This window comes from Gymnoscopelus braueri (assembly GCF_963280865.1).
Source record: "Gymnoscopelus braueri genome assembly, chromosome: 18".
In the NCBI taxonomy this organism is placed as follows: Eukaryota; Metazoa; Chordata; class Actinopteri; order Myctophiformes; family Myctophidae; genus Gymnoscopelus; species Gymnoscopelus braueri.
Window position 1 is genome coordinate 44,682,702 of NC_137618.1, and position 17,078 is coordinate 44,699,779.

Consider the following 17,078-nt stretch of genomic DNA (forward strand, 5'->3'; position numbering starts at 1 on the left):
CCAAGTATGTTAAGTTTCTTGTGAATCGTTTTCTTTCAATACTCATCATACCTGGACAGGAAATACATTATTTCACAGATTTATGTGGCAGTGTCACATGATTACCGGACTTTTACTTGTAACAGAGTATTTCTACATTGCAGTATTGATACTTTTACTTAACTAAAAAATGTGAGTACTTTTTCCACCACTGGTACAAACACTTAACTTACGTAACTCTCAAACGACTGCAATGTAAATACCACATGGACCCTCATCTGGTTACGTTTGTACCCTCTCAGAGTTAAATCAACGCTAACAACGCGTGCTCCAGCCTCAAAGGTCTTTTCATGCAACGCATACACAATCATGTTAAACACATGTTTTGTTGTTTACAATTATATTTACATAGCATGTCGTTTCAAGACAGATGCTAGTTTGATGTTTCTTGTTTTTCCTGGTATCCTGCTTTCTTTGAAGCGCTAAATGGTTTTTCTTTGCTCTCTCTATTTCTGTGAACGTTTAGCCAGTTGTTTGTTGACGAAGGTTCGTCCCATTTACTCTGATCTCACACTTCGTATCTGTCGGGCAGAAACCTTGTATCTCCATATTTCAACTTTTGTTGTGATTTTTTCTTTGTTGTTTTGTGTTTTTTCCCCCTGTAAATGTTTCCTGTACATTTTTTTTCCTGTAAATGTCATCATACAACAGTGCCACATTTTCCATAGTTAAATGTATTAACGCCCTACTTGATCATACTACAGTGTCACACAAAAGCATCAAAAGTAGCAGATCTACAAGCTCGAAGCGGCGCGGTTTGAGCTTGTAGATCTGCTACTTTTTCTGTTTTGGAATTTGAATACTGAAAAGTAACAGTTTGGACATAATGAGGTTTCCACCCGACAGATATGAGTGTCTGCCAAACGCCTGAATTGTAAATTGTAGGAAGATACGGTTTAACCCCCCCAGAGCCAAAGGCAGTGATTATATGGTAAATGGTGCATTTATATAGCACTTTTTTCTCAAAGCGCTTTACATAGATTGTGCATTACATTCACCCATTCACTCACACATTCATACAACGATGGCGGAGGAAACCATGCTAGGCACCAACCTGCTCATCGGGAGCAATTAGGGGTTCAGCGTCTTGCTCAAGGACACTTCGACACCAACTCTGAGGGAGCCTGGGATATAACTGGGAACCTCGCGGTTATAGCCTGATTATCAGCCTGAAGCTGCGTGGAGCTTCAGTCTGAACTGGGCTCCAGTGTCAGCGTTTACAAGGGGGAGGGGATTCGAATATCCCTAAACCAATCACAAGAGATCCATGGATCCGCCTACATCTGACGTCGTCGCACAGCTTGCTTCAACAGATATTCGCTGATTGGCTTGTCGTTAGACACACCCCCACCTCCGACTCTCATTGGACGGTACTTTTTGTACAGAATATATCCTAGGTTCACATTTCAACACCAGAGGGGCAGTCCACTCAGAGAGTGGGCGGGGTCTATGATTTGGAACCAGGCTACAATGACTATACATTTATTTAAAAGAGCCACTGTTGACAAATGAAAGTGGGCTGTCTGCACTATACTGTACCAAGTTCTGTAAAACATACTTCGGGAACCTCGTACCTCCATATTTCAACTTTATTGTTTTCTTCGTAAATTAATGCCCTACTTTGCCGTTCAAGAGTGTCGTGCAAAAGTAGAAAAAAACAGACGATCTATATAGCGCATAGTGACACGTGGTGAAGCAATTTTTGCTGGAATTTTTTTTGATTTTTATAAATATTTAACCAAAAGTATTAATGGGAGCTTGTGACCAAGTAATAACTACATTGGATCAGAGGTTCTGTTTTTTTTTTTTTTTTTACACACGTTTTCTGCCCGACAATCTGGGCCCTATTTTCCCCAGAGCCATAACCATTATCCCTAAACGTCTTTGCCATTTTTTAAAAAACTATTTTTAAAAACATTTTCAAATAGTTCAAATAGCCAATCTACAAGCTCACAACGTGTCGATGTAGATCGGCTAATTTAACTATTTTTTTTAAATGGCAAAGACGTTTAGGGATAATGGGTAAGGCACTGGTGAAAATAGGGCCCACTATGTTTTACAGTTTACAGTTTACAGTTTAGGCATTTAGCAGACGCTCTTAATCCAGAACGATTTACAGTAAGCAAGGACACAAGATAATACATCATAATACATCAATAATACATCAAATGCATAAAAATAGTAATCTAATAATAAAGTAATACATAAGTAAACCAATAATCTAATAATAACTAATACATACGTAAACCAAGAACCTATCATCAGCCTACATTGAAACTATACACACTATAAGATTTGGTTCCAACGCCCATTGACTCAAATATATTAAAAAAACTAAACAAATAAAAACTAATCTTGCACAGTCTGGAGTGAATGGAGCGTGGATAGGAGGACCGTGAAGGCAGGATTTAAGTCCAGAACACTTTTTGTTTGAATGGGATTTAGATAAAAGTATAAAAGCCAGCTCTCGCTCTTCATTTGCCAACTATAATCGCTGCCCTGTCCTATAAGCTTCTCTTCTTGCCAAAGCAAACATTTGGGTGCCCCCTGAGTCTCACCGGGGGCATATCATAATCTGCATTATCTCTAGCTCCTGGCACAGCGCGGCGGGGCCTTGCCGCGGGCCATGCACACCATCGTGATGCAGATCGCCGATAAGCCCCCGCTATCACATTGTCCTCCTCAGCATCGGGGTCAAAAGATGAGTTTTTTTTTTAAAGGTTGGCCTGATAAGGAGCTATAGCATTTGTAATTAACAAATACCTCCACAGCATGTCTCTATAAATAAATTAACGCTGACACTCTGTCCTCCTAGACAACCCCTTCGCGACTTAATTGATCTCATCAGTCCAGGAGATGGGGTCCATGCAGCCACGGGCCAACTCAAAGTATCTCTCTCCCTCTCTAAACTTACTTAATTTATCCCTCCTGGCTGAGCCTGTCAATTCGGTTGGTCTGAATTACTCCTGCGGAGACACTTTGGAATATATTTCAGCATGGGGAGGGGGCGGGGGGGGGGGGGGGGGGGGGGGGTCGAAGAGAATTATAGTCACATGCCCCGCGGCATTGTCTCCTCTCCTCTCACCTCTCAAGGTCACTTTAACTGCCAGCGGCAGCGGCAGCGGCAGCACGTCGTCAAAAATGTGTCCAAGCTGCTCAATGTCCGGCCCCTCTCTCTCTAAAGACATGTTCATTTACATTTTATAGGACTTCAAAGGTTGGCCGGCCATATCTGACAGGCTTTTTTGACGTGTGCACGTGCGTGTGTGTGTGCGTGTGCGTGTGCGTGTGCGTGTGTGTGTGTGTGTGTGTGTGTGTGTGTGTGTGTGTGTGTGTGTGTGTGTGTGTGTGTGTATGTGTGTGTGTGTGTGTCAGTGTTGCCATGTCTGATTATTATAAGCGACTTTGGCCTTGTTTTTCTGTAAAGTTGCTTGTAAATATTGGTTAATTGCGGGTTGTGTTTTTTGGGGCTTGTTTCTAACGTGTAGTTGCTTATTTGGGCTTGCTTCCTAAATTTTGTTTAAACCAGTGGTTCTCAATTATTTTCATTTCAAGGACCCCCCCCACCCCCCAAATTAATATGTATTTGTCCGCAGATCCCCATCTGAAAATATTTTTGTACTAGATTTGTGTTGTTAAAATGTTTTCAGAAATATTCCACATTTGTCACGTTGTCATGTTGAAGATAGCAGATCTACATATCTGATCTAATAGCCAATGTATATATATTTAAAGTGCTCATGTGGCCTAGTCGCTTCTTTTGGGCTCGTTTTCATAGACCTGGTTGCTTATTTCTCTCGCAAAGTCTGGCAACACTGGTGTGTGTGTGTGTGTGTGTGTGTGTGTGTGTGTGTGTGTGTGTGTGTGTGTGTGTGTGTGTGTGTGTGTGTGTGTGTGTGTGTGTGCGTGCGTGCGTGCGTGCGTGTGCGTGTGCGTGTGCGTGTGCGCACACGTGCATGCGTGTACGCGCACGTGCTTGCGTGCACCTGCTCTTGTGAGTCTATGCGTGTGCGTTTGAGCGTGTATTCCTTTGGTGTTTGTTGCAGACGGGGCGACGTGCGAGTGCAATCGGAAATCCCTTTTGACATTGTGTGGGTTGTCAAGGCCCCCTCGTTCCCCCCCCCCCCCCTCAGAATTGACAGGGATGTGGAGCAATACGGCATGAGTGCGACTCTGGGGGGAGACGATGGCGTGTCAAAGGTGCGGCGGTTGTGGATGAGGTTTTATAATGGAAGGCCCCCATGCTGTGGCTCTGCCTAAGGCAACCTTCACATTCACTGGCCCCGGCTGCTCGGCGGGGGTTCTTCATTTTAAACGCCTCAGATGCTTGACCTCATAAAAAAAAGTTGAAGTAAAGACTTTATCACACTAATGCTCCGGTCAAAAGTTCCCAATCCCCTACAGAGTTTAAGGGAGGGGGGATGTATTTAGAATATGAAATGAGGTTGGCCCCGTGTACCGGGGGCCCCGTCTGTTAAATGTGTCGCCACGCTTATGTGAAAGCCACGGAGAATTCACCAAGATGCAAATGTGTGTGACTTTGATTTATGCAGATCCGCTTGTCACCCGGGTTCCGAGTACATGATGTTGCACGGTATCTTAACCCATTGGGACCGGGAACGCATCTGTGTGTCGTTTTCAGATTTCTTTGGGCTATTGAAAAATAGCAGATCAACAAGCTCGTAGATCTTGTAGATCTGCAATTTTTTGAAGAATCGTGAACATTTGTGCAAATCTTTGAATATATATATATTTTTAAACCGAACATTTGTAAAATATTTTGTTCCAGGGACCCCCAAAAACAAAGATTTGAGTTACAAAATGTTCGTTAAATATATGTATTCAAATTATTTGCACACATTTTCCCGAAAAAAAAGCAGATCTACAAGCTCATAGCGTGGCATAGAGCCACGCTATGAGCTTGCAGATCTGCTATTTTTGAAGAGCCAAATAAATCTAAAAGTGACACACAGATGCGTTCCCGGTCTTAATGGATTAAAGTAGGCTCCAATAAATAATCCCTTTTACTCAGTAGTACTTCAACTTCTTATCATCCCCGGTGATAATCGCTGTGAAAAAAAGCCTGAAACCACTCCCTGGCCTACTACCAAGACGACCATATCGATTTAACTAACTTGTCTAATCTGTGAGCACTGGAAGTGATTTCACACAATACCAGGGCCTACTGGCTCAGGAGATGTAATATGCAAAGTTGGGTGTGCAGCGCGCCGCGACAACAGCCCCCAAACTTGTGAAATAAATGATCCATAAAACAAGGCTATAGTTCTTTTAATCCGACTGGCCTCATTCAGACAGGCACACATTGTGCTCCTCCTGACGTAGATAGAGTCCTATTTCTTAATGTTCCACACGATTTTTAAAGATTATATTTTCTATTTATAAAGCGAAATAAGCACACTGGCGTTGCTTGATTGCACAATGTGTATGATTGCATTACACGCGCGCACGCACACGCACACGCACACGCACACGCACACGCACACACACACACACACACACACACAGGAACACATCTTAAAACAAAGGCGCTGGAGATGGAAATAACGACTCCACATTTAAACGTAGCCTGTAACCATTATATAATAGTGTCTAAACACAATGTCTTCTCCATTTTGCGAGGGAACCCAAAGTAATCACATTTTGTAGCTGAACAAGTATGGCACTGCTGATTTACAACACAAAGTCTAGTTACAGTTAGCAATGGTGTAAAGTAACTAAGTACATTTTCTCAAGTACAGTACTTAAGTACAATTTTGAGTTGTTTTTTCTTTACTGGGGTATTTTCAATGTTCAATACTTTTACTTCTACTCCATTACATCTCAGAGGCAAATATTGTACTTTTAATCCGCTACAATTATGTGAAAACTTTAATTACTAGTTACTTTGCAGATATACATCATTATATTATAAAACATACATTAGTCACCCTATTTTATACATAGGCTATTTGAAAATAGCAGATCTACGACGCGTTGTGAGCTTGTAGATCTGCTATTTTCAAACATTTTGTACTTTTACTTTTGGTACTTTAAGGATATTTTGATGCCAATACTTTTGTACTTTTACTCAAGTAACATTTTGAACACAGGCCTTTTACTTGTAACAGAGCATTTCTACACTGTGGTATTGCTACTTTCACTTAAGTAAAACATCTTGAGTACTTCTTCCACCACTGACACTGTGATGCGATGTGAGTTAAAGACGGGGTGCCGTGATTTTCAGTGATTCCCCCCACCCGTAAAACATAATCATCAGGTATTATGGTCATACTAGGATGAAGATTTTTTTCAAAAAAGTGTACAGAAAGTGTTAAAATTATGTTTTTATGTGGACACGCCTCCAGTTCATTAAGTATACCTGGTTCTCACCTTAGCACCTCCTCCACCACCTTAGTGCCACCCACCTGTCCTAGTCCCTCCTCCTCCTCATGCCCAAACCTGTTGTGTTATGATAATGAGGGGGAGGGTATAATTTTACTGTGTCATTAAAGTGCTGTTTTTCGATTGGCACGTTTGACCCTCAAGGTTTCAGCTTCCAAGAAGAAACTCAAAATAGTCAGAGATGACATAAAAATACCATAAAAACACTACCAGGGGGCTTAATGAAGTTCTATCAACCTCATAGACACATGAAAAACAGAAAAAGTGCAAAACCATGGCACGACCTCTTTAACATTCCCAGCCATTTCCTCCTGCCTCTCTTTCTTAAGAGAGCAGCACACAAGGACAGTGTCCTCCATTGGGGAGGGTACGGGCTGCCATTATCTGTGTCACCTGACACACGGGCCAAAAAACACTGGCCATGACAGATGTACAGTATGCTCCCTGCGCCTCCTCCTGTGTCTCTAAGGTACCAGGAGCTGGTGTGTGCTGCTTGACCTCTAGGAGCATCCTGCTCAGTGGTGTAAAGTAACTAAGTGCATTTACTCAAGTACGGTACTTAAAGGGATACTTCACTCTCGGGCCGGGGACACATTTAAAAAAAATATTAAAAATAAATGAAAAAAGTTATGGAAAATTCATGGCCCCCTCACACATTAGTAGGACACTGCGTGTCGTGAGGGGGCCATGAATTTTCCATAACTTTTTTCATTTATTTTTAATATTTTTTTTAAATGTGTCCCCGGCCCGAGAGTGAAGTATCCCTTTAAGTACAATTTTTGAGTTTTAAGTACTACTTTACCGGAGTATTTCCAATTTTCAGTACTTTTACTTGTACTCCACTACATCTCAGAGGCAAATATTGCACTTTTACTCCACTACAATTATTTGAAAACTTTAGTTACTAGTTACTTTGCAGATATACATTATTATATTATAAAACATGCATTAACCACTTTAGCCCTATTTCATACCTAGGCTATTTGAAAATAGACGATCTACAAGATCTACGATCTTGCGGTATTGATACTTTTACTTAAGTAAAACATTTGAGTACTTTTTCCACCACTGATCCTGCTGTATCATTGTTTGGATTGTGTGTGTGTGTGTGTCCGCCGTGATCATTTGATGCCGCTAGAAGTGGAGTGATGGGCTATGATTAGCCCTGTCTTGACATTTTGACATAATCTGAATAATATAATGAATACGCTTGAATGCCAATAGCTGTTTCTAGGCTTCATATTATATAAACCCAATTTTAAAAAATGGCGAGAAATATCCGATCTACAAGCTTGCGATGTGATGTCTTGTGATCTTGTAAATCTATGATTAGCCCCGTCTTGAAATTGGACATAATCTGAATGATATAATGAATAAGCTGAATGCAAATAGCTGTTTCTAGGCTTTATATTATGAACCGTATATTCAAAAACAATGGCAAAAATAGCTGAACGCTTGCGATGTGATGTCTTTTGTGACGTTGTAAATCTGCTTTTTTGCTTTTTGATGGGGTTGTTGTTTTTTTTGGGACAATTGCCACCTACATAACCTACGCAATAATGACATGCCCAAAATAGGCATGCATTTATACAGAACTAGATCAGATTCACACAATATACAGGAATTACATGGCAACAGCCATGCATAGTCACAAGACAATTTACTGTATATTTTATCTGGATTATTTTCATCCAGGAACCCCAAAACCAATGGCCCAACATCACGGATCGACTCTTTACTGTGTATCAATGCAATGCTTAAAGGGCAGTCTCCAGTGATGGTGTAATATTAAACCTCTTAAAACAAAGCATCAATGTTGTAGGGAAAGCTTTCGCTGGAAATAGTAGATCGACAAGCTCACAACGCGTCGCAGCGCGACGCGCTGTGAGCTTGTCGATCTGATATTTTCAGCGAAAGCCTTCCCCACAATAACTGAAAAGAAACTAGTACAGAGCCCTGAGGGACAACCATATGGGGTTTAACCACTTTCAACCTGCCGTCCGTCCCTATTTTGGGCGTTTATCATTGTAGGTGAAGCAGAGCAAAAAGCAGATCTACACACTCACAAATGTCAGTATATATATAGGACTTACGTCTAGGTCCGCTCCTATTTTCACTCTAGACCTTAATGTCCTTACCAAAAATAGCCGATCTACAAGTTCTGCTATTTCCCCCAAATGTTCGCTCCCAGAATAGGGATGCTGGGGTCGATGTGGTTAAGTGGTTAACTAATAATTTGTCAGAGGCACCCCCATAACAGAAGATGTGAGAAGATTGGTCACTCATTTGAAAATAGGCTACTTAAAGACGGGGTGCAGTGATTTTCAGTGATCCCCCCCCCCCCCCCCCCTAAAACATAATCATCAGGTATTATGGTTATACTAGGAGGAAGATTTTTTCCAAAAAGTGTACAGAAAGTGTTAAAATTATGTTTTTATGTTTACCTGGTTCTCACCTTAGCACCTCCTCCACCACCTTAGCACCACCCACCTGTCCTAGTCCCTCCTCCTCCTCATGCCCACACCTGTTGTGTTATGATAATGAGGGGGAGGGTATAATTTTACTGTGTCATTAAATGGCTGTTTTTCTATTGGCACGTTTGACCCTCAAGGTTTCAGCCTCCAGGAAGAAACTCAAAATAGTCAGAGAAGACATAAATCACCATAAAAACACCACCAGGGGGCTTAATGAAGTTCTATCAACCTCATAGACACATGAAAAACTGAAAAAGTGCAAAACCATGGCACCACCTCTTTAATAGAGGTGTAACTGCATCGAAAAATCGTTTTGAATTTTCAACGATCTTCTATATCGATATGCAAACAGCAAAATATCGTATATCGTTTGACTTTGTATCATATCGAATCGTTTTGCAATGCAAATAATCGTATCGAATCGTTCTGCAAAGCAAATAATCGATTTTATCGATACTAAGTACTTGTGTGTTGTATTTAGCAATTTTAAGAAGAAAAAAGAGAAAGAGGGGTTTAATTACTTTTCCATTCCATATCACTACACTTGGTTTATGGATAAATGTGTGTAATCTCTATGTTCATGTCAAGGTGCGGGTTTGTCCATATGTGTTCAAATACAATGTCCATATATTTGCCAGAGAATCACTGTGTTTACTTATTTATATCCATAATAATTAATTTCCCTTAGAAAACCTGCACTATCCACACGTTTCACACAGATTAATTAGTTTTGCTAAATTGTTACTGTATCGACTTTAAATCATTGAATCGTATCGTATCTCCACGAATGAACCAATATGTTCCATGTATCGTCAACCATGTATCGTGATGCGTATCGTATCGCTGTTAAAATGTATTGTTACACCCCTACTACTTAAAGATCGTCTATTTTTGAAAAAAGATAAATAGGGCTTGAGTGTTTCAACTATTCCTCATTTAGCTAGGACCCTGGAACCCCCTCAGGGACCCTTCAGGGGGGGGGACCACCAGGGGTCCCACACCCCTGCACCCCCACGTGTTCCTATACTGGACAGCGAGTCAGCGATCCAATCCCACCGAGCACTCGCCCTGCAATGTCGCCGTCATTCTGTCTCCTTGCCATCTACTGTTTCAGAAAGGGAGAAAAAAAACATTAAAATAAAAAGAATTGCTAAGGGGAATAGTCTGCCCACCCCATAAAAAAATATCGCAGTGCTTAGAATCGATATCCAAGCATCGAAAAAAGTGGTATCAATGCAGCCCTATGCCTGTGTGGGCTCTATCTGTGTACCAAAGTCTAGACCTTTTCACATAACTGAGGCCTCTCAGATGACACTGCTAAGGAATCAGATAAAGAAAAAAACGCTATTGGAAGAATGCCTGCTCTCGAAGGTCTTGAACCTTCTGAACAAAAAGAAAACTGGGGGAAAAGATCATAGCCAATGCCCAGGCACCCCCTGCTGTCTTCTATAGCCTACTCTACAGCACAGGGAGGTTACACCCACATTTGTGATGATGGAAAATATTCCCCCTGTTCAAAGAATAATCTTTTATCAGTGACAGATACAAAAAAATGAAAAAAAGAGATGGAAAGGTTGCAGCTTGAAGGAATCCTCGCTCAGAAGAAGCCTATATACTCCCACGAGTAGCCCCCCCACCCCCCTCCCCCCCGCCATTGAATCAAACTGAATTTGTTGAGTGGATTATACTGTGGCTGCCTGTGCTGTGGTTTGAGAGAAAAGCTAGAAGTCGCTTGATTTGGCTAGACTAGTGTGATCTAAGCAGCGAGCATGGCTTCTGACTGTGCTGCACAAACACACTTTGTGTTTCTCACCCTGCTAGCCCCCCCTCCACCCCCCAGCGTTGCCAGATTCTGCGAGAGAAATAAGCAACCAGTCTATGAAAACAAGCCCAAGAGAAGCCACATGAGCACTCTAACCCCATACATTAGCTATTTGAAAATAGCCGATCTACACAACGCGTGTAGATCGCGATGCGACGTGTTGTGAGCTTGTAGATCTGCTATTTTCAAAGACAAATCTTGAAAAAAAGTTAAAATTTAGGAATATTTTTGAATCCACGAAATCTTGTGAGCTTGTAGATCGGCTATTTTCAAAGAGCAGACGGTTTAAAGTGATCATGTGGCCTAGTAGCTTCTTTTGGGCTTGTTTTCCTAGACCTGGTTGCTTATTTCTCTCGCAAAATCTGGCAACACTTTACTTTACTTGAGTATAATTTTCAAAACTTTTACTTCTACTCCACTACATCTCAGAGGCAGATATTGTACTTTTACTCCACTACAATTATTTCAAAACGTTAGTTACTACAGTAGTTACTTTGTAGATTTTGATTATTATTACAAAACATACATTACCCACTTCAGCCCTATACATTTCGGCCATTTGATATAGTCGATCTACAAGCTCACAATGCTGGCATCGTGATGCATTGTGAGCTTATTGTAGATATGCTATTTTCAAAATATTAATGGCCTACATATAAAAACTTGAAATGGTACATTATGCATAATGAGTACTTTTACTTTTGGTACTTTAAGTGGCCTATGTCGATGCCAATACTTTTGTACGTAATACTCAAGTACATTTTGAATTCCGGATTTTTACTTCAAAGATAATTTCTATATTTCAGTATTGATAGGCTACTTTTACGCGAGTAAACACATTGAGTGCTTTTTCCACCACTCGGCTGGCCAGCACACGCAAAAACAATTACTGTACTCTCTCCAAAGGGAGACATTCGGCTGCCACGGACCGAATTACGACATTAGGTGTTGCCAAGGAAAAGTGTAACAAGTCACTACTTAAACAGACACCAAAGCGCCGGGCTGAAAAAGTAATTCTTTGCAATTACGCACTATATGGCAGAGGCAGCGGTCAGAGGGCTATTACCTTAAGGGAGGTAGCAGCAAATAGCATATAAAACACAGTAGATTGCTCGTAAAGAAACGCCGCTACTTTAAGTTACGCCAGAATTCCTTCATGCCATCACTAAACTGAAATTAATGCAAAAATGTAATGTTTATGTCTTCCTATGAGAAAGAACAACGATATAATCAAGGGCAGATTGTTATGTTGCATGAACATGGCACATTGCGTATTATGGAACCTTATTGCGACTGTATTTAATGATCCGTTGCATTTTTCCGTCCATGACGCGCTTGAAAGCACCCCGATGACACACACACACACACACACACACACACACACACACACACACACACACACACACACACACACACACACACACACACACACACACACACACACACACACACACACACACACACACACACACACACACCCCAAAACCCGAAGCATCGCACATAATAGGCTATAGCCTAATATCCTATGTATGCAGACTGTAAATAACCATAGCTTACAAGGTGGCCACTTCAACTTCACTTTGCACAACGTGATGTCAATCTTAATGCCTTACGATGATATCAATAAGCAATAATCTTTGTATACATTTTTAATATATTTAAAATGTGTTGAATGTATGTTGAATCCAGCAGCTTTCAGACCCGATGTTTTTCCTTTTTTTGGGTATATTTTGAGGTTATAGACATTAGCCTATATACAGTTCATCCAACGACATTTCGATAAGAATCTCAAGTATCACGTAAAAAAAATCACCCACATGTATTGCGATAGGGTTGAATAAAGAAACTGACCAGCGGACACACACAATGGCACATTATGTGTCTGCCTGTGCGCCATGCGTTATGCTTCACCACCACCTGACATGTGTCTATAACATCGCTTAAATAAATCCCTCCACCTTAATGTTTAGTATTTCGTGGATCACATTTCTCCACCCCATACGGAGACGTGCGTTCATACAGATGTAAGTCGATCACGGCTATAGGCCTGCTTGTAGGCTACACGGAATGCCGAGACATAACAAAAATGTGAATGCAGAGATAAAGTATTCCTCTACTTACACACTGACTGGCTGGTAGCGCAGTCCTTAACTAAGACACCGTGCAGGATGAGGATAAACTATTGATATTATGTGTGTGTATATATATATATAATATATATATTATATTATATATATTATATAGATATATTGATGAGGATAAAGTATTCTTCTACTTACAGTGACTGGCTGATAACGCAGTCCTTAAGACACCGTGCAGGATGAAGAGCCAGATGACAAAAGATGACATTTCCACCTTGGTGCTGGTCCGCCACTGACCAGGAGATCCAGGGTGATCTCTATAGATCCTTATGGTCTTTGTGCGGAGAAAAACGTATTCCACCTGGATCCACTAGATCTACACTCACCTCTAAACAAGCATAAGAGGCACGGCTGCTTGTCACTGCGCTCTCAGCAGTCTGTTTCTGTTCTCTCTCTCTCTCTCTCTCTCTCTCTCTCTCTCTCTCTCTCTCTCTCTCTCTCTTTCTCTCTCTCTCTCTCTCTCTCTCTCCTCTCTCTCTCTCTCTCTCTCTCTCTCTCTCTCGCTCTCTCTCTCTCTCTCTCTCTCTCTCTCTCTCTCTCTCTCTCTCTCTCTCTCTCTCTCTCTCTCTCTCTCTCTCTCTCTTTCTTTCTCTCTCTCTCTGCCTGCTCAGTCCTCCTATACTTTCCATTCACACATCCTGTTGGTGTGTGTTTTTGTCTTCTCCTAGGTGGCATCTAATCTAAGTTGTGCATTAGGCTACAAAGCACGCGCGGGTCGACTGACAAGACGAAAGAAGACGTTTTAACAGAATCGTTGCAGCAGCACCGCAATTTCAGCACCGAGGCAGTGGACAGCTCCCCGGTGTGTTTCAGCACCGAGACAGTGGACAGCTCCCAGGTGTGTTTCAGGACCGAGAAAGTGGACAGCTCCCCGGTCTGTTTCAGAACCGAGACAGTGGGCACTGTCCACTGTCTCGGTACTGAAACAGACAGGGGGCTGCCTGTTTCAGTACCGAGACAGTGGACAGCTCCCCGGTCTGCCTGCCTGTGTGCAACACTATATTAGCCACTCTGAATCTGTGGCATGATGAGTCGGAGGAGTCTTATAACCACTTATGCCCCATAATTATGGTCGAGCAGAGTCCCCCCAAGGCTCTATACTTGTGTGTTTTCTGTTTTCTATTATTGTGGGGAAATCTTATGCTGAAAATAGCTGATCGACAAGCTCACAATGTGATGCGTTGTGTCACCTTGTGAGTTGTCGATCTGCTATTTTTTGTCAATTTCCAACTTTTCAATTATGATTTTTTTTTTGCTGGGCTTTTTAGACCACTGTTGCATGCATGCTGTCCCACTAGGAGCTGAATATTATTTTTGCATCATTTGGAACAAGACAGAAGGTGTGTGGAGATTGTGTTGTGTTTTTACACATTTAGCTGCCTTCCATTTGCTTCAGTCCATGTGCATTGCCTGCAGGCGACCGGACTATAGGCAGCGGAGCACCGCAGTCTCCTGTGTAGGCTAATTTGTATTAGATGCAGGCTGGCATACGGAGGCTGAGCTCTGTTGTTTTTAGCTCGAGACCCAAAAGAGAAATGTGATATCTTCTCGGGAACCAAACTAGTGAAAATAGCTGATCGGCAAGCTCACAATGTGTCACATTACCACACATTGTGAGTTTGTAGATCGGCTATTTTCACTAATTTAGAAAAGAAAATCTGCAATTTCTTTGATATGAATTTCCTTTGAAATATTTTAGAAATTAAAAAAAAAATCTGAACATTTTTGATAGATCTTTTTTTGTTTTTGAAAATCTTTTGAAATAATTAGAACATTGTAGGAAACGGAAAAAAGGGATATTGACTCGTGACCCATGGTCCCGACCCATTGTTATGGAGTGTTATAAGTAAGGTAGGTCATTTACTTTATAAGGTATAATGTTTATAATAAGGTATATTATGTGGCATTCATCACTGCAAGAGCTCATAAACCAAGGTACCAGTCCAAGCCATATAGGCAAGTCCCATTTACCATGCAGAGCGGAAAACACTGACCTTCTGCTCACAGAACATATCGTCAGTGTCCAGCCGGGACCAGCTAACTCCATATTTTTTTTTTTTCATAAATCAACGCTATTGAACCCCCTCTACATCTGTGTAATTTTTTTTTTAATAATAACATATGAAAAGTATTAAAAAGCGCCTCTGACGAAAACTCCTAACTCCATTGGACCCTCAAACTGTCCGTCAAAAACAAACAACTCCCCCCTCCTCTCAGGCTCTCGAGAAGCTCTGCTCTGTATGAGGCAGACAGGGAGAAGATTTTTCAATGCTTTTGGGAGAACATAAACTGGGAAGAGAAGAGAATGTATGTGCAAGGTTTGATAGATGTCACCCCAGTAAAGAGGAGAAGGGTGTCTTCACAAAGGTCATCTGCTCGTGTTTTCTTTTTAAATGTTAATGGACAGAGAATGAGTGTGTGCAGGAGTTTGTTTCAAACATCTCCAAGAGCTCAAGGAGATCATGCCAAAAGACTTTCACAGCTTTTATGACAATCTAAAGCACTAAGAAACACCCACCACACACACGCAACACACAACAGTGTGATAATAAAATGTTGATAGGTATATGATAGGTAAATTCAACTGTGGTTGTTATTGTTAGTGCAGTAGGCTACAGATTTGACAGATTCTATTTTTCATGAATGTATTTTGTATTTATATGCCATTTATTTATTGTTGGTGTGCCATGATCGCTTTTGTTAAATACATGATTGAGTATTGAGGCAGAATTGTTTGTTGCACTCAACTGTAGAAGAACAACAGTGGTAACAGTTAGATCCATGGTTGTTTACAATGCATGTTAAAATAAAAGTTGTTTAAGTACAGAATTCAGCTTGATCTATAGTATATGAGGATGGCGCTCACCATAAATAGCTGATCTCCAAGCTCACAATGCGTTGTGATGTGTTGTGAGCTTTGAGATCCATTGCCAGCTGTTCTTATCAATGATGGACAAAACCTCCTAACTCCACTTGCACTGGATTTGGGTAAAGTGGTGATAATATAATGACACATGCAAGTATCTGATAATATATAAAGTCACAATACCAAGTTTGATGAGGCAGTATTGCTTTGTTTTAAAAATATAAGGTTTTCTTCATTTTCTGAAAAATTGATATTTTGTTTTTCATTTCCTGAACAATTACCATTTTGGATTTAGCTGGTTCCGGCCGAACAGCAGAGATATGCGTAATGGCGAGGCTGGCCGCCAGCAGCACCTGCATCTTTTCAGCCAACTCCCTCCCCACACTGTCAGGAAATCCTATACTGTTTTAACTGTTGTTGTTGTTGATGATCTTTGTTATTTTTTTTCACCAGGGCATAGCACTCACAGTAATGTTGTTGATCATAGGATATTTAATCATTTGTTAAAGTCTCGCTGAAAAACATAAAAAAATCAAATAAAAAAAAAAAAATTAAAACTGTGTTTAGATAGACTTTTTAGAGAATACAGCATCCATGGTGATTTTGGGGACCTATTAAAAAAGTGTGATTTAAAAATTCAATTTCTCTTGAATTTCTATATAAAAAAATGCAATCTTGTCCTGTGAAACAAAATATGACGCATCCCATACATCAGTCAACCTATAAATCCACCTCCTGTCAGTCAGAGTTCCAAACAGAGAGAGCTAAGATTAATTTAGCGACAGACGAGACACCAGAGGGCATTGCTGTATGCTGTATGCAGTAAACAAACATGGTGACCGGCAGCATCACAGCCAATCTCATTTTAAAGCAATCAGTGCACTAAAATTATGTTTCTGTACACATTTGAGGTGGAAAAAATAGGCAACTCATAAACAGAATCTTGATTCAGCAGCACTGCCAGGTTTCATATTTTAAGGTGACCTCCAGGCCAGTAGCTTCCATGCCTGAGGCTGAGCCCTGCTTATAGGTAGGGCTGTCACAATTATTACTTGCCTGATCGCAATTAGAGATAATCAAAATGATTTTGCATAATCATCATAAATGTGTCCCATGTTGGAAAATGTTCATACGTGTTTCGCAGTTATTTGTATGACAATTCATGTTAACTAGAGGTGGCTAAAAGATGTGCAGATAATGCATGTCTGTCTCTGGAGGTTGGACACGCAGTTCAACCAGGCGGCAAGGAGTGGAGTTCCCATTAATGGCCCAGCAGATGTCGCTATTTCCCCTCCTACAGGCTGCAGAAGCATTTACACTCCATTCAAGTGAAT

At 41.0% G+C, this 17,078-nt stretch overlaps 1 protein-coding gene across 1 annotated transcript in view; it reads right to left on the minus strand.

The window, feature by feature from the left end:
* LOC308073383 (contactin-associated protein-like 5) overlaps positions 1-13,086 on the minus strand; it is a gene marked incomplete at both ends in the record, with an annotated part of 192,163 nt that extends 179,077 nt beyond the window's left edge. The window contains one exon of the mRNA XM_080412254.1: positions 13,017-13,086. Coding sequence (XP_080268380.1) covers positions 13,017-13,086 — 70 coding nt within the window. The remainder of the gene's footprint in view (positions 1-13,016) is intronic.
* Between the last annotated feature and the right edge of the window lie 3,992 nt (positions 13,087-17,078).